The 18,042-nt window shown below is 45.9% G+C and overlaps 2 protein-coding genes across 2 annotated transcripts in view; both read left to right on the top strand.

Annotated features, from left to right (window-relative positions):
- Positions 1-2,823, top strand: part of cacna1ba (calcium channel, voltage-dependent, N type, alpha 1B subunit, a) — a 63,153-nt gene extending 60,330 nt beyond the window's left edge. Inside the window, exon 48 of the mRNA XM_084690808.1 lies at positions 259-2,823. Coding sequence (XP_084546934.1) covers positions 259-798 — 540 coding nt within the window. The 3' untranslated portion in view covers positions 799-2,823. The remainder of the gene's footprint in view (positions 1-258) is intronic.
- A 1,141-nt stretch (positions 2,824-3,964) lies between these two features.
- LOC146232847 (uncharacterized) overlaps positions 3,965-18,042 on the top strand; it is a 28,581-nt gene continuing 14,503 nt past the window's right edge. Inside the window, exons 1-9 of the mRNA XM_084690018.1 lie at positions 3,965-4,262; positions 11,684-11,831; positions 11,989-12,147; positions 12,265-12,457; positions 13,195-13,338; positions 13,471-13,566; positions 16,432-16,938; positions 17,365-17,409; positions 17,573-17,692. Of these exons, the coding sequence (XP_084546144.1) occupies positions 4,157-4,262; positions 11,684-11,831; positions 11,989-12,147; positions 12,265-12,457; positions 13,195-13,338; positions 13,471-13,566; positions 16,432-16,938; positions 17,365-17,409; positions 17,573-17,692 (1,518 nt within the window). The 5' untranslated portion in view covers positions 3,965-4,156. The remainder of the gene's footprint in view (positions 4,263-11,683; positions 11,832-11,988; positions 12,148-12,264; positions 12,458-13,194; positions 13,339-13,470; positions 13,567-16,431; positions 16,939-17,364; positions 17,410-17,572; positions 17,693-18,042) is intronic.

Genomic DNA, 18,042 nt, shown 5'->3' with positions numbered 1-18,042 from the left:
TCTCTTTCCACTCTCTCTTTCTTCATCGTTGTCCGTCCGTTTTGTCTGTCTTCTTTCTTTTTCCGCCCATGAAATGCTGTCCTGTCACCTGTCCTCTTCCTGTCTGTCCTCGCCGTCCACTCTCCTCTCACGGCGTGACGGCGTTTCTCCCTTCCTTCCTTCCTTCCTTCCGCCGACCCCGTCCCTGCGTTCCCTCCACTCCCGCGTGTTCTCATCGTTTGTTATCGTTTCAAATTGCTTTGTCCCATTTTCATCCAGGGCAGTGGTTGGGCTAAAGGCAGCCCGGTGATGTTGACCTCAGGTGTTAGCACGCCCAGCCGTGGCCGCAGGCAGCTCCCCCAGACCCCCCTGACCCCCCGGCCTGGGGTGGCCTACAAGACTGCCAACACCTCCCCCGTGCACTTTGTGTCCGCCCAGGCCGGCCCGCCCAGCCCGAGTCCTGGCAGGTTGAGCCGAGGGCTGTCGGAGCACAACGCCCTCCTGCACGGCGGCACCTCCCCCGTCCCCTCCCCCGTCACCCGCATCAGCTCCGAGCCCTTCCTGGCCCCCTCCATCGGGAGCCCTCTCTGTAGCCTGCGGAACGAGCTGGCCTTTTTCCAGGACGAGCCTCGCCCTCACGCCGTCGGACGTCTGCCTCGGACTGCGCTGCCTCACGTGGGGGGCCTGCCTCTGCCCCCCCAGCAAAGCCTGGGGGTGGCTAACGGATACCACTTCACCTTTGGGGGCAGTGGCAGCCCAAGCACCGGGGCCAGGGTGCCCAGGTACTACTATGAGGCAGAGGAGGACGGATGGTGCTAGCATGGCTTCAAACGGATGTTTTTAATGCATTTTGGATTAAATGTGATGAGTTTTATCATCTCTTTTTTTTTTTTTTTTCGTTTACACTGTTGCTAAATACGTGTACAAAGTTGTGTTTAATCCTTTCGTGGTGAAGTGGAACAAAGGGGACATTTCTATTTGGATGGAATCCGAGACGTGACATTTTTACAACTTGTGTGATGGGAAAATTGGATGCAAATTGATGAATAAATTAGAGTTGTAGCACCTGTAAGATTGAATTGCTTTTACACAAGAGAAGGACATTGTTTATTAAGGACCCAAGTGATTTTCTTCTTTAAAAACTATCAAATGGAGACCAACCAGTCTTAAAATTCCTAAACATTGTTTCCCCGTATCAAACATGATATTCTCCATAACAGGTTTAAACATAATAATCAAAAAGTTCCTTGATAAATGTAATTATCCAATCACTAATGCTGGTTAGGATGTTTATTGACACAGGATTGGTTGAACACCCCATACATTCTACTTAACTGGGAAGCAGCTTTTCTGCTTTCCTTCCAGACTCTGCCGTTCTGTGATATTTCCTGGTCCTTAGTCACATTCCTGTCCAGCTGTCAGAAGCGCCACATCTACCAAGGGGAATGGTGTTGTTGTTACACACTAGTGGATTCTTTCTGTTGAACATTTCCGTCAAACTTCACTACCGCCGTACTTGAGCAAGTAGAGGGAGAAAAAAATAACAGTTTTTGGTTTTATTTTAAACTTTCGTAGATGTTATCTTTTTATTGTGTGCATTTTTTTGTACGGTGTAACGACAAGTGTGTTTTTCTGTGTATTGCTTACAGTTTTGCCATCATTTCAGGTTCTAATGTTTCTTACAGCTTCAAATGTTTAATACAAAGTGCCTATCCTTTTAGATAAACTGTAGTAAAGATGCAAAGACTCTTTTTGTTAAGTATCAACTTTTGAGTTGTTCATTTGATAGTTCTGCAAGAGAACAAGATGTAAAGCAAGCCTTATCTGCAAACAGAGAAATTACAACTACAGTTAGAAAATGGATGGAGATAACTTAATTCTTGCTATGATTTTCTTTTGATAAATATGTGACACATTTGAGTGTAAAGGTTGCAACCTTGTGCAAAATCATATACGAACATTTAACAAATATGAAACCTGCATTTGTAGCATATCAATCCAGTTAGGACTACATAATCAGACTAACACAACTGCATGACTGAAATCGTAAAACTGGTCGAGAAACGCAACGATGAAGTAGTAGAGCCTACTTCTCTTCTGGTGTGTGGACACTCCTGCATTGCCTACTGTACTTCAACTACGTGATGACGGTAGGCCAAAAGGAATCTGATAAGAAAGACAAACAGCGTGCACTTTCTGATGGATGTTCTACAGTAGAGATCCAGATCCCTGATGAGTGTGTGTGTGTGTGTGTGTGTGTTGCTTCTGGCACCAGTACACTGAACCCTTCTATAGTGCATGTCCCCGTTGGCCTGAGACCAAGATCTGCCGCCACATCTCTGCTTCCAGTTTGGAGGGGGAAAAAAAATCTCAGATGGATAGAAATGTGATCCACGCCTTCTGTTAAATAGTGGAGCAAAATCGGAACGTGTCTTCGAGGTGAACCCGATGGTGTTAACAATCTTCAGGGCTAGGCTTCACTTGTTTATGTTCGTGTTCATATGACACTTTGAGGGGTTGTTTTCCCCGATTAATCGGGGGAATGCACAATAATCGGTTTGAGCAGACCTATGCTCTGAGATTGGGATGTGGTTATGTAACAGTCAGGTATCTAGAGGAAGCTGACTTCTTGTTATAGCATCACAAAGCTGTCTATGAGATTCCCTTGATGGGGCCTGGGGCTTCCATGACCACACACTTGTCATGGGTCTGTTTGTTTGCAGATGTAGGGTCTTGATTATGGAGAACTTAGGGCTCTGCAACAAGACGAAACTTTGTAAAGATACTTCATCCATTCTGTAGCTTTACATGCGGGTCTTTCCAGATTCAGGCTTAAGCATGATTGTGACCAAATCTTTTTGTATGAAATTGTTTCAAAAAGTTGCAAAAAAGACTTTGAAATGCATTAAGGCACAATGTGTAAAGCGAATAGAATATTTAGATCCACAGCAACTTTATATATTTGCATGCTTAACATTTACCCACTTTGACAATGTCAAAAGGAAAACGTGTCTTAAAATGGAAGTAAACAATGTAGTGATGTTTTCTATCTGCTCTGTAAAGTCACAACAAGGGTTTTCCACCCAGAGGCTGTTTATAAATTATTGGAGAAACTTCCAGAAGTTATTAACTTATTTTTCACGAAGATAGGAACACATTCTTTATGTTCCAATTTCAGATGACTCATTCTTTTTCTCTTGACTTGTTGCCATAGTGGGTCAAAATAAACTATCCATTTCTACCTTCATTCATCTTTCTGGCCTCTGTATTATGTCAGAAGAAACATATCCACCCAAGTCTGTAACAGTTGGTTGCCAAACATTGAACTTTTCCAATCTCTTTCTGCACACTAACTGCAGTGTAGATGTGGCTGTTTTATTGACGAAAAAAAATGTTTGCATGTTCCAATGATGTATGTGCATGTAGACATCTTAAACACTTTTGATACCATGTGGTCATTTGTTGTTGATTTTTATTTATATTTGATATAACTGTGGGGTTTGTTGAAAAAACAACTTTATACAAAACCAGTATTGAACAATGTTGATCGTTCTACCCATGCTGCAGAGCTAGAACATGACATGTTTGGGTCATGGGATTGACGGAGTTGTTTGTTGCCTGAATTATGTTTATTGGCCAGACTTTGAATTCTGCAGTTGTTTCTACATTTACATTTTGTATGAAGTCCCTTGAATTAAAAAAAAAGAATGAAATTAAACTGTTTCCACTTAGATTTTTTTTTTAAATATGTATATTTGTAGGGATGCCAATCTATGCCTATGTATTTAATAAAGGTTATGTAGTAGATTCTAGTATTAGTACGAGTACAGCAGGGAGTGTGATTTTATAAAGGGGAGTGTGATGTGGGGGTGTCATTGGTATTGTAATATTATTGGTCTGCAGCAGCACAATGGGCGGGGACTATCTCCAATTTTCCAGGTGGAATAAATCGAAGTGGGGCTGGCATGAGACTGGCAAAAGACGCTACTAACTCCAGTAGAGGCCTAACTAACTACCTGGATCCATTATGTCAGAGGACATACATTTATTATGTTTATAAACCCGAAGTGTTATTTCGTACTATTTAGCCTACATGTAATATTTAATCCAAACAAATCAGACTAATGGATGATGTGTTGCTCTTTATGTTGTCACTGCTGTTTAATACGGAGTAAACATGTTTTATCTCAAAGAAATTATGTTGTTGCACGTGATTCTTCACAGTTTTGGAGCCGGTATGTCCGAGGATTCCACAAATACCGAAACAGGCATTCAAGAGGGAGGTAAGGTATTCTGCTCTGTAATCTATTTTCCGTTTATTTAAATTATAACACTCAAAACGTCAGCATGTTTTGTTGTTGTTTTATTTAACAACCGCGCTACGAACATAGGCAATCGAAGAGTTTTTTGGTCAAACCCTTTAAACATGCGCCTGACTGTAGCCTACAAACAGGTGTCATGTACACATTCAGTCAATGATTGTAGACTATCCGTATCATTCTCAACCACTTGGAGTTGCTGTTGCACAATCAACTTCCCTAACTACTCGTATGCATGTTATGAATAACCATACTTGTTTACGTTTTGAGATAGGGTACTTGCTCGTTGCTTACATTTTGTAACTGCGTGCCCAGGCTAACCACGCAAGTAACCAAACATAAAGGGAGTAGTTTCCCATAACGTTTCAGCTTCTAATTCCAAAATGACAAGCTGCAGGTCATGTTCCAATGCTGTCCGTATGTGAAGGGAAAGTATTCAGATAATGTTTTCTAATTGTGTTTATGTGAGCTCCCCAGGGTCGCATTTCTTAATGCAGTTCCCAGTAGAGGTATCTGAAGGCGACAGGCTCACTGCCAGTTGGACTTGTATGATTCTAGCTGGCCTTCAGAGCTGACCAGGCAGTCAGCCCTGGGAGGACCATTACTGTTATAGACCAGACTGTGAAAATGAGATGGGACTGGAATAATACTTGTTTTGCATTTCAAGCATATCAGATGTCTCTCTTCTACAGTATACCGTCCTCGCCACACATCGATAGGCTGGGCCAGTCAGGAATTAAGATGTCAGATATCCTCCCCGTTAAACTTGTAGTCGCAAAGCTGCTTTGATGTTAATTTGCTTCGTTGGTTAAAGAGACATGTTGCCTGTCATCAGAGAATCCCCTTGGGTGCAAATGAGAACACCTCTAATGCTTTGTCAACCAGGTTCCTGCCTCGTCTAGCGGGCTATGTTCACAGGTCTCTGCTCTATGACAGATGAACAGTGCACAGCATGCTATGTAATGTTCTAATAGCAGGCTTGCCTGGAGAGAAACCTGATCTGTTTGCTCTATGCTCCCATATTAAGACATTGAGCACAGATCAAAGCACTGTCCTCACTCTGTCTGGATTTCAGGGCCTCCACGACTGAGCTAGACCACAGCTGGAATACCAGACGTACAGTAATAAATGTTATCCATGTTTGATAATCATAACTATGTGTTCAAGGGGAAGCACTGTCTGATTAAATGTCTGGACAGTATTGCATACAGGCACCTGGCTTGACAGTGGCTGTCATTATTATTGTTCATCGTGCCTTGTAGCTGAGATGTGGCTATAGTTTGCGCTGTGGTGAGTAAACACAGACCATTCCTTGATTCTCCCTCCAAAATACACTTTTGATACTTGATCTTCTACAGTAATTTATACATGCAATATTTGTATAGTTTGGATAAAAGGTAAAAATCTGGTCTAGATCACTGTAAGAACCGGATACTAAGTACTGTGTCCATAGTTTAATGGACAAAATGTTTTATTTAGTTCACCTATAGCAAACTGTGTTGGTTTTGCTGCTTCTAGTAAATGAGTCTATAAACAATAAGCTCATGGATGTGATTTGATTAATCTTCAAGAAAACATATACGTCCACCGAGATCGTTTTAATCATTGCGGTGAAAACGATCTCCTTCCTGTTAGCATCCCTTATGAGGCCCAGCGTTTTGCGTGGCTTCCTCATCTTAAACCCTCCTTAACCTGAACATCGTCGCCGTCTTTCTGGTGTCGGCTTCTTGACCCTGACGTCAGCGACCCGAGCTCCTCGAACCCGGGTCAGAGCTGTGAGAAGAAAGGGGAGAAGAAAAAAAAAAACTTCCCCTAAAAGCTGCAGCGTCTTTTCAATCACGGCCCCCAGATGGAGGTCAGGATGGCCAAGAACAACACAGCGTTGAGCCGCGGCTCTGAGATGACCCAGACTGGTAGAGGAGACAGGGGACGGCCTGTTCCAGATCAACAGAGATCTGTTTGAGTCAATAACCCCAGACCGGCTCGCTCTTGGCAACGTCAGCTCTTTGGGAAACCCGAAGAGTTTTGCAACGTCGATATCAACAATTGATCGTGACTTGCTGAAGGCATACTGCATGACACGAAATACGAATCTGGCGGCCGTGTTGCGGTCATTGAATGTGCAAACTGTATGACATCATTTCATACAGGCTGCCCTTGTTTCCCTGGTGGCTAGTTTTTGACCTGTAACATAACACAGAGCAAAAGGTAAATGAACACGACACCACAATCTAGCATAGAAGGATTTGGCTCATGTCAGTCTGTGTCCCCTGCTTCTAAATGCACAGTATAGTTTTACTTTACAAACACTTCTGGTGGATTGGACTTGTGACCATTCTAGAAGGCTGTGGTTCCCTGGACTGAGGACACACAAGACTAAGTGTTTCCTCAGTTGTCTTAACCGAGTGTGTGCAGCCTGTCGTAATTCTACTTGGCCCCCAAAAAATGGACTTCATAATAGTCTTGAATTAGACTCACTTTTTGCTATGATGGGGTTCTTGGCACGAACGATAGGCACTGGCAGTGAAACTGTAAAACTGTAAAACTCAGTGTTGCAACCGGAGTTCGCTAAACATCTCTCCGCCTATCAGATTGGCACCTCACATCCTCTGATCTAAGTGTCGGCGAGATGGATTTCCTGGTTGGCAGTGTGCGTGGCCTCCCTGTTTGGCTCGGACATGGCAGGGCTTACCCTCCAGGGAGCCTGGCCACAGCTGCAGCTCTGATGCTGGCACAGGCTCCCCAGTCTGCCTGACCAGCAGAACACCTTGGCCCTCTGAAGGAGTGAGACATACAGACTACACGCACACACACACACACACACACCCACGCACACAAAGCCTTGGGGATGGGGTGGTTACTTTGGAAAGATGTGTCAACATAAAAAGGTCAAGTCCTATAAAGATTGACTTTCCAATGCCAGCTCTGTTGGTGGGATGCTTGTGTTAAGGGCTTGTAAAAGTCCACCATATATTATGGTTCGTTACATCTCACAATATACATGTCCTACAAAGCCTTGTGTTCAAAGTCATGTCCATTTGGGTAGGCCATGTGTCTGTAAAAATCCCTGGCTATGATATTATGGGTCACATTTTAACTCTGTAATGAGTCCCATTAATGAGAAATGATCCTGGTTGCTGTAGTTTCAGCATCTTGACATTATGTCCTGGTTAATGCTGATGTGAGATGGATGTTTGAACTCATTCCAGCCAGTCTCTGGGTGGAGGTTTGGCATGTTGCCAGCCAGGAGGCATCTGACAGGTCAATGTCAGAGCCTAGACTACATGCGTGTTCAGCACCCTGTATTCATTACTGGAAGGAATGTGCACCTTCCTATGGTGGGTTCCCTCTGATCCCTTCTCTCAACAAAGAGTTTGCCCAGTCTGACCCTGAGCCTGAGCAGACGCCACTACTGCAGGACCAGAGAGGGGCATGTCTACGCTCTGTGGCAGAACACCCATCGACATTCCCTCTGTTCACCAGCTAGACTGGACTGTGGCTAAGATTGAAAAGTACAATGGAATGATGGGATGTGAAAAGTGTGTGTTTTTGACAAATGGAAACCTTCTGGTTGTCTGTAGCAATGCATGAACCTACTTTAAAAATTGGTTCCTTGTTAAATCCGTTATGTTCCATGGACCATGGTACAATCTGGGAAAGTGCATTACTAATTACTCCGACAGGGAAACAACCGGATTGAGATAATGAGCTGTGAATATGTAATTTCTTGGAAGAGGACATTCGTTTTTTCACTTTCCATCTTGAATTCTCCTCCTCCCGACGTGTGTGTGCGACATGAATCAAGTTCCCCCAAAGGAGTCTGGGAATGAACCTCCAAATATTTTTATATCCATTTTTCTGTCTTGAGATTTGTCTAAAACTTTTATATCCTTTTTTTCTGTCTTGAGATTTGTCTAAAATGTTCCCAACAAGTGTCAACCAGAGTAGTTTTCCCAGGAAGGCCTCTACGAGGGAGGATTCGCTCTGCTTGATTGCCTCTGCCCTTACGTTCTCTGGCAGTCCCGCTGGAGGGAAGCAGAACCAAGCTGAGACAGACCTCTTCCTCTTACAGTATGGCACTCTGGGTCACACAGACACAGCTAAACAGTGACTGATTGCAGGACTTCAGCTGCTGTACTGTTCAGATCATGGCAGGCTGATCTTTCACACCAAAGCGCATCTGACACTTGATATTGGGATCAGAAGACGTGCTGGACAACCCGCTTAGATAAGCTACACTTTCTAGAAATAGCTTAACTCGGATTTGATGAGCTCCACGTGCAGCTCATGTTCCCTCCCCAGACTCTGGAGAGGGGGGAAGGCTGTGTGGGTTTGTTCCTCTCATCTGCTCCCCAGCAGGCACACGGAGCTAGCCAGAAGCCCCCGCAAGGCCCCAGCACGGACACACGGTGAAATACCGCGTTCTGAGGCATGTCCCCAAGTAGGGCGACACCTGTGAAAATAATATCCCCTTTTTTCCTTTTTTTGCTTTTTCTGGCTCCCAGAGCTTTGACGTGACACTGTCCCTGACTCTGATCCAGCAGGGGGATCTGTCTCGCTGACAGGGAGACGACACCCTGTAGGCACAGCACACAGGCCGAAGACGTACTGTAAACACCAGTAATGGCTCAATAGGGATCAGAGCTGACGAGGTAACTGGCTGATGATGAGGGATGCCACCCTCTGGTCTACTCTGGTCTGTGGCTTTCATGGCGGGACAGCCAGGCGGATGGCGGAAGGGGTGTCAGAGGGGTACGGAGCCTGAGGAAAACAGCTGATGGCTGGGTTGAAGCACCATCCTGTCACCCAGCATGCACCCAGCCTTGAGGCCCTAACCGCCCGACCACTTCTGTGATGGACTAAACAGACCAGGGTTCCCTACCAGAGCAGCTGTGAGGTTGTTTCAACAGCCACTACCTCTGGAGGTAATCCATTGTTGGTAGATTGGGGTTTTCTTTGGTTGCTTTCACATCTCGAAGAGGCCAGCCTTGACATCTATAAACATTTGATGCCCATAGGTGTGAAGTTACTGTCGATGTGGGTCACCGTTTGGTTTTAAAATATTGTTCTTCTCGAAAAGAGGAAATGAGCACATATTTTAGATGGAGGGTCTCTTTGAAAGGAGAGAATGTTGGGAATGTTCCGAGAAAATGCTCCTGTGTGCTGGCCATTGGTGTGAAGTAGGTGACCAGTGTGTGCTCTGAAGTTCAGGGAAGTTGAAATGGCTCTAGCTAACAGCAGTGAGGGTGATGCTTTTTCTGTCAGGACGCCTTTTGTGCAATATCTCACTTTTAATAATGATTGTTGTTACTATCTGCAAAGCATAAACAAAAAAAATATAATACATTTCTCGATCATTTTCTCAGCTGTTTAGACTTAGACACCTAATATGGAGGTCAATCACTAATCACCACGGTGACTCCTTAAGCAATTCCATGAGAACCATTAATCTCTCAATCTTTTTTTGATGACCTTTAAAAACACTGTTATGGAAAAGAAAAATATCGAGACGAATGCAATTTCCCCTCCACATAAATAGTTCCCACTAGACTGAACTCAAGTTAATCATCCATATAAATGACCTGTAACACAAACCAGAGCCACAGGACCTAATTACCCATCAAATGAGACCAGCAGCCAAGACACTAGACCTTAAGGCTTACTACTCAACACTGAGCTAAGAAGACATAGATGACTGTTTGGCAGTTACCTCTAATTTCCTCTTTAAGTATTTCCCACAAACTACTTCAAGAGAAAAATGATGACTTATGTTCTTGGAGAGGGTTTCCCATTGTCTTTTCCAGTCCAGACAGTTACAACTACACATGATCTGTCACTTTGGAGGGGTGTGTAGGATACCAAGTGGAGATCCGTGGGATTTTGTAGATGTCATCAAACTCATGATGTGATTCCGGGTCTGTCTGTTACATTCCTGGTTGGTCTGTGTTCTGTCCTTAAGAACCAGACTAAGACCTCTTGTCCCTTCCTCTATTCTCCTGCCTTCTCCTCTCCTGTCAGCACATGGACTCAAGATGGTTGTCAGGGTTTTTCCACCCCCACCTGGATGCAAGTCATTCTGCTTTGAAATGCTCCCATCTCTCCCTTCCTTTACAGGCCTGGCACGGTTCCATGCTGTTAGCTACCGTCTACCTGTCATATTAATCAGTTTGAAAAGAGCCGCCTCTTCGGCACTGTCTGACGAGGTTGCGATGTAGACCAAACGTAAAGGTCTCCAAATAACAACAGGGGGTCCTAAAAGGGCACCGTTCAAAACGCATTTGTTTCTAATACCTCGACATAGCTCGTGTCGTTTTCAGCACCTTGCTGGAATCAGGGGTGTGCCGACGGTGCAGGCCCCAGTGTGCTGAGGAATGCTGCCTGCGTCTCAGGCCAGACCTTTCACTGCGTAATCGCAGCGTAGTCATGTGTGACTGCAGTCCTTCAGCCCTGGAGTGGAGGCTGAGGGAAGCGTGACAGACACACTGTACAGGGGACTGAATGATGGGATCCGCTGGCAAAATTAGAGGGCCTTTCACCACTTTTCTTCGAAGGGTCACGTCTGCTGAGCAGTGAGATATCGTTGTAATGTATCCCTCCATGGTTCGCTGGTTTAGCGACCGTGCCTGGGGTCATTGTGCGGACTTGCCGTTTGTGCCGAGGATTAATGTCAATATGAATGCGGAAAGGCAGCCATTAGGGCAGCTGTGTTTTCCGATGCCAAACACTTCCTTCTCCAAGTTGGCTGAAGGTTCTGTCGTTATCGAGCACGGCATCAACAAAAACTCTGAGGGGAGAAAGTTTCTGTCTCCGTCGCCACAATTAATAGTAGGCGCAGACAGTTAATCAGGAAGTTACTCTAAAAATAATTCCTATGGGCATTGGGACTGATTTATCGACTCTGCAATGGGTATTTTCACAGCCCACCCCAGAGCAATTCATTAGGACCCCCATGGGGTTGATGTCAAGGGCCTGGACAGGGCAGAGAAGGGGCCATTTACCCTGTATCTGGTATGGCCTTCCTTGGATGATAGATGATCCCACCCGACGTAATTACAGTAGAGCTCGGGGATAACTCAAACATGTGAAGGAGATCATAGAAGAAGAATAGAGGAAGTCTCATTACAAAGCATGTCTCTGTCGCATGTCCGAGCCATCCTTCAGTGACGACCGCTACAGCACTGCTCTGCTGCTTCTCCTGCGGCTATCCAGAGATGAATGAGCACAATTACGGCATCGTTTCTCACACACTGGGAGGAAAGCGCTGCTCTCCCCTTCCTGCTAAATGACCGGCTCCTCTAAAGCAACAAAGGACGAAAGTTCAAGAGCCGGGTGAGGTGTCAGAGCGCTGAACAGTCTGGCGACATGTTGTGTTGATCTTTCTACAGGGAAGGTGGATTTGTTGGAGCAGCTGTGCCGGGTGGCAGGTAACAGCACTAACGTCTCCTTCTCTGCGGGGAGCCAGAGATGTCTAACACTTCATATGGGCATGTATGCCACGCTGGCAATGCCAACACAGCAGGCATTTGGACCAAGGTACGTTATCTATCATTCATTCATAATCTATAGCGTGTAACTATAGTATGTGCCGTTGTTTTACAGTATGTGATCAACGTGTGTGTGTGTATATATTTGTGTGTGTGCCCACATGTACTGTACATATGTGTGTGTATCTGTGTGTGCTCTTCCCCAGGTTCTCTGATGAGTTCAGTGTGCTGCTGGAGGTGCGGGGGGTGCAGAAGGAGGAGGCGAGCCTGCTGACCATGCTCAGCCCTCAGGGTCACATCCAACTGCAGCTGCGTCTCAGCCCGCACGCCCTCAGCTTCGTGTCCACGCATCACCGCCACTACGAGTATGTGTCGGATTGGATAAAAGCATCTGTTAAATGAATACAAAATGTTGTCATTCTCTACTACTGAGCTGAACTATTCCCCCCCCCCCCCCCCCCCCCCCCCCTTTTGCTGTCCAGGTTTCCAGTTGGTTCTCTGACGGACGGCCATTGGCACCACGTCTCCGTGGGGGTGTCGTCCCACTGGCTGGCCCTGTACACGGACTGTGTGCTGGTGGAGATGGTCAGCTGGAACTTCCCTGGACAGGACATCACCACCGATGGACTACTGATGGTTGGAGGGATTCTGGAGGGCTTTGAGACTCCATTCGAAGTAAGGGATACCTAAAGTGAAAGTCGGCAAAGCTTTTCGATCGTGTTTTCCCACGTTCATCTCCAGCTACAGTAGTGCAGATATCCAACATCTTCCAGGTGATAGCAGTAGAGAGTGGATTAAAAACGTTCCTTTTGTATCGCAGCTTTATTCTCCATTTTGCAAAGGATCTCTTCCAATCACTCTGTCTCTCCCCTTAAGAATTCAGTCCGCGATTGAGTAGGGAGTCCAAAATATCCCTGATGAGTCTGTTCCTCCACCTGCCAACTCCTAAATCCCCCCTGAGGTTTCTCTGAAGGCCTCCCTTCTTTAACTCAAGCCAGAGCCCAGTGCTCCTCAGCCAATTCATCATGGACTCAGGCTCTGGATGTCATCTCTCACTGCCCTTAATCAGTGGTTATATTCCATACTGTTCATCTATCAGTGTAGTAAAAAAAGGACCATATTTGGATGATTTCGGCGTTAACTGGAAATCCCCGTCCCTATGGTCATGGTTAGGATAAAGAGGATACGCATGGTCTACAATGGTCAGCATGAGATGGGATTGCCATGATGACCCCCGTGGTCATTACCATGACTGTCTCTAATGCTCCTGTCCCAAGGAACCTCTCGCATGCATGAGTCATATCCAGGCCAACGCTGTGAACCCCGGCATCGGTGCTGAGGACATCTCTGGTTCTCCCTAAGGGCCCCACCACCTGATCCACTTCTCTGGCCTCTGCTGCATCTGTCCTCAGGGAACCCTAAGACAGATGACCTTTGTGATGGGCGACCCCATCGCCGCCAGAGACCACTGTCTCCTCCATCAGCCTGGGTGTGACGGAGGGCGTCCCAAACCCCCACGCTCCCCCAGGACCCCTTCACCCACACACCGCCTCCAGGTACACACTATCGCAACACCCCGGAATGTTCTACCCCATTACTCAATGTACGAGACACTCTGACGGCTATTACAAGATATTCCTTCCAGCGATGAAACTAGCCTCTTGTGCTTGGACATTCCCACATCTCAGGCCCACGAAGAGTCATCTGGGGACTTGTCAGACATCCGATCCAGCGGCCTGACGAGCGGCACGGAGAGCTCCGCGGCTGCCGAGGAAGGGCCTGGGGTGAGTACTGGATGACACGGGGAGCAGGTCATGCTGATGTGCAGTACAGCTGTGGAGTTACTGGAGTCTTTGTGAGAGCTTTTGTTATACGCTCCTGGAATGCGTTTCCCTGTGTATGGGGCTTTTATATGTCCGTTGTACAGAGTAAAGGAAGGTCTCACTTATCTAATGTACAACACAATGGAGGCAAATAACGCACGAACGACAGATGACTGGAGCAGGAGATGAATTACCTGCTAAATCTGGAAAGTGCATTTATGGAAGTGAAGGGAAACCTACTGATTTCTCATTTGTCCCCATAACACCGTGCTTTATTGCCCTAACGGGGAGAGCTGGGATTCATTAAGGTCATGGGAACAAACCCTGCATGAGAGCATACCACATCTGAGTGGTGTGTGTGTGTGTGTGTGTGTGTGTGTGTGTGTGTGTGTGTGTGTGTGTGTGTGTGTGTGTGTGTGTGTGTGTGTGTGTGTGTGTGTGTGTGTGTGTGTGTGTGTGTGTGTGTGTGTGTGTGTGTGTGTGTGTGTGTGTGAGCGCGCTGAAAGCAGCTATGACAAACACCCCATTAGGGATCCCTCCTGGTTTCACACACTGCAGCACCCCAGAAACGTCCAGAACGTTGCAACCCTAAAAATACATTATTACCTCCCAGCCCATCAGAGGGCACACCATATCCATGCAACTTCACAAATCAATCCTACATATATGTACATGAATCTAAATCTTTGTGTGATCTCGGTATTATGAATTGACATTTTATGTTTGTATTGAAACGTAGAATTGGTTCATTTGACTATGTACACACTTGCACTGTATTGTACATTACAAGAAATGTACTGCCACCAATGCTTGTCTGAGAATTTGTGTGCATGTTTTTATTTCTCTCCTGAGGGCTGAATGTCCTCAAATACCCCTAACATCACATCTTAACACATCCTTGTATAACCAGTTCACGTAGTACCTGGTTCATACTAAATGCTGTTAGGTTTCATCAGAACACCACTTAATGGAGGTACCCAACTTATTTATAACTCACACTCTTGCCTTGCCTTCACCTTCCTCACCCCCCCTATCTCTATCTCCTATAAAGATGAGATTTGGGCCATTAAAGCTGTTCAGACACCTCTGCGCATGTTCTTTACCCAGAAGACGCCATGTTTTTGTGTCCCCCAGCAAGACGGATATGAAGGAGAGAGTCTCGTGGGAGTTTAGCTCTGCGCTGCATCCCAGAATGTTCCCCTCCCTGAGACACTGTCAGTCCTCTGCAACCTCAGACCACTAAAACGTACACTATTCCCAGGGCTGTAATCGAGCTATATACCTAGTTAATGAGCTGTATAAAAGAGCTGCTTTATTAGAATGCCAGTGTCTTAAACCAGACCTAAAGTTCAAATACGAAAATTAACTGGCCTGACACTTTGTCCTAATGGAAACCATGTGTCTTGTATAATGGCCTCTGAGTGGTAAGTGATGAGATCTACATGCCCTATAAAGGGAGATGCTTGGAAGAGGTTAGTCTGCGTAAAGTGGTAGGACTTTCTGAATGCTTTGAGTGAATTCAGTGTTTTCTTCATCTGCATCCAGGCCAGTGAGAGGGGTGTAACTCCCAACTGCACTTTTCCCACTGCTGAAGTCCGCGCAGATGTGCTTTCCCATGGGGGGGATGCCCCTTGTCATGGTTCCCGGGCTAATGCCAGTGATCCCTCTTGCTTTCCAGAGCGTGTGGTCATGGCTGCCTCTCTCGCTTTGATTCACACTGCTGTAGGTCTCCAGCGTTGGCCGTTTTTCATTTCAATCAAATTAGCCTCCTTTGAGGTCATTAGCAGATTATTGCTGCGGCTTTTGTACTGGGAAGTTTCCTGTTACGTAAATCTCTGTGGCCTCTATGGTTCATTTGGTCGGCTTTTGTAGTAACAGTTTTCATGGAAATGATTTCTCGCTCTCTGGTAGTAAGCCTTCCTGCGCAAAATCCCCAAACCTCAGCTGGAGTGAAACGGTTAGATCATGGTGCTCATCGGTCCCTCTCTGGGCTTGGCTGGCTGGCTGGGGTGTGCCATGCGTGGGTGGGGAGTGTGGAAGAAAGCAAGCCGAGCCCAGGGTGTGTCTGCTTGCCTGCAGCCTGCCTGTCTGCTTGGGTGTCCCTGCTACTAGGCAGGGCAGGAACAGAGGACGTGCTCTGACTCTGTTGTGGACTAGTCCTGGTGCAGCGTGGAGGGGTGACCTTCAGTAGTCATGAGGTGTGTTGTGACCTGGATGCTGGCCTGCCTCTGGCTGGAGCCTCTCTTGCTCGGACTGTGTATGGAGCGTCAATGTGGGGGCGCTCTCACGGTAGGCCACGTTTACTTATCGAATGTAGAAGTTTCTAGAATAGGATTTCAGCAATGACGATGTTCGTTTTTAACATTTAGCTACTTGGTCAAGTTCTGTTGTCAAGTGGTTTTGTTCAGTAGTGACTGGATCTACGGTACTGCACATGCTGTAGAGGACATGGCTTGCATCCCTGACTCTCATATTTATTGCAAGCACTTGTTCACACTTATTGTTGTTGTAAAGACTTTTGTAAAATGTGTTTTGAACAAATAATCACGTCTTATTCATGCAGGCCCCACTAAACAGATCCACATGCAGTGAATCTCCTAGAGCCAGAAAACATTGGCTCATTGTCTGGAAGTGGTTCCCAAAATTTGTCCTTGAACATCAGATGTTTTAAGTGCTCACAGCAAATTATCAGTGAAAAGCAGCCAAAACCGCCTGAGGGTATTCAAAGGAGGTTCTGGACACCATCGTGGTGTTAGTCAGAGACCCCAGACCTCAAACTCAATCTGTCTGTGACTAATTCCTTTACGCTCATTTTCTGTCTCCTAGGAGCTATCACCTTCTAGAAGCATCCCCCAGCATGCAGACAACATTCCACAAGAGAATGTAGATGTGGTAGTTGATGAAAACCCATTTAAGGAGTTTTCTATCCACACCAGAATCCAAGCCTCAGACAAGGAAGTAGAAGACCGATTAGAATGGACATTCCCCAGATCCTCCCTTGATGACAGGATCGACCTGGACTCCAACACCCACAATCCCTCTGACCAGAACACCTCACTCCGTTCTGATTCCAAGGTTCTGATGCAGGAGAACTTGCTGCTGCCTGCTGGGTCAACAGTGGAGGCGGTCTCAGAGGAGCGGGAAGAGACCGGCAGAGGCTTGGCCACACAGAGAGGTCTGTGGGAGAGTGAAGTGGAAACATCCTCTGGTCCTCACCACCCTGGAACAGAGACTGTGCTGCCCAGTGAGGGGGATCTGATTGTGGGATCTGATAGTAGGATGTACAGGCTCCTGGGTGGACCTCCAGGGCCTATCGGACCACCAGGGAAAAGAGTATGATTCACTTTGGATACTTTATGCCTGGTCATTGTCAATTCATCCGTAGAACAGAGCCACTGCTACTTAGATTCCAAATGTTTTCCTTTTTAATGCAATTAACAAACCTTTTTAACTTTCTTTCAAGCTTTTTATGTTATTGTTGTAAGTATGGTTTATGGAAAACCTGCACAAACATTGTGGTTACATTTCTCCATATTACAGGGATACATAAATGATTTATATGCAGACTACAAATTAAAGGTTTGATAATACGGTAAACATTTCCAAAGTTGCAACATGAATAATGTACCACACAGACCTACAACTGTATTTTTCTCTATTAGATCATCATAGATGCACTGCCAGACAGTAGTCTTTTCAAGGCAAGCCAATGTACTAACATTTATAGTCACAAACCATTCATTGACTTTTTCCTGACAGGGGTGTGCTGGCCAAGAGGGCTATCTTGGGTTTAAGGGTGACAAGGTAAGGACACTGGGAGGAACAGCTGAGCAATATGGGTATGCAAGATGTACATACTTGTGATGTGGTTCTGTAGTTCATGTTGACTTTACTGTACTGGGCTTCCTGTGATCTGGTTGAACATGACTCACTGTCCCAGAATGCCCTCTGGTCTGCTTGCCATTAGGGATTCCAGGGTGAGAGGGGGAAGGAAGGCAAGCAGGGTGAGACGGGTCCTCGGGGGCCTGCAGGTCTGCCTACTCTCTACCTGTGGAGGAACACGGAGGAGGACTGGACTGCTTTTAGGGTAAGACCAGCCCTGAGAGAGACACAGCCATCACAGTGGTCTCTCTAGGCTCCCTGTCAGGACAATACCACAGCCCTTCCCTTGTCACCGTGAAAACCAAGATAGCCTCCTCTTGTAACACATCTCTGTTAGAAAAAAAGACTCTTGTCATCAAAATGTTATACCAATGCCTGAATTTGATATGATACATTATCTATGATTTACAAGCAGTAACATTATTATCCTTCTGTTTATTTTCGCATTCTTCCGAATAGACCCAAGATGGAGTATAGACACTGTGAATAGAAGGAGCTGAAAGAATGTCATTGTGGTGGGCAAAGTGTTTAATCACTCGTGTTTTGTCTGATATA

The sequence above is a fragment of the Hypomesus nipponensis genome, chromosome 24 (genome assembly GCF_054491055.1).
Source record: "Hypomesus nipponensis isolate SF chromosome 24, ASM5449105v1, whole genome shotgun sequence".
NCBI lineage: Eukaryota > Metazoa > Chordata > Actinopteri > Osmeriformes > Osmeridae > Hypomesus > Hypomesus nipponensis.
The sequence above is the reverse complement of the archived record's forward strand: the minus strand, read 5'-3'. Positions and strand labels throughout refer to the sequence as shown.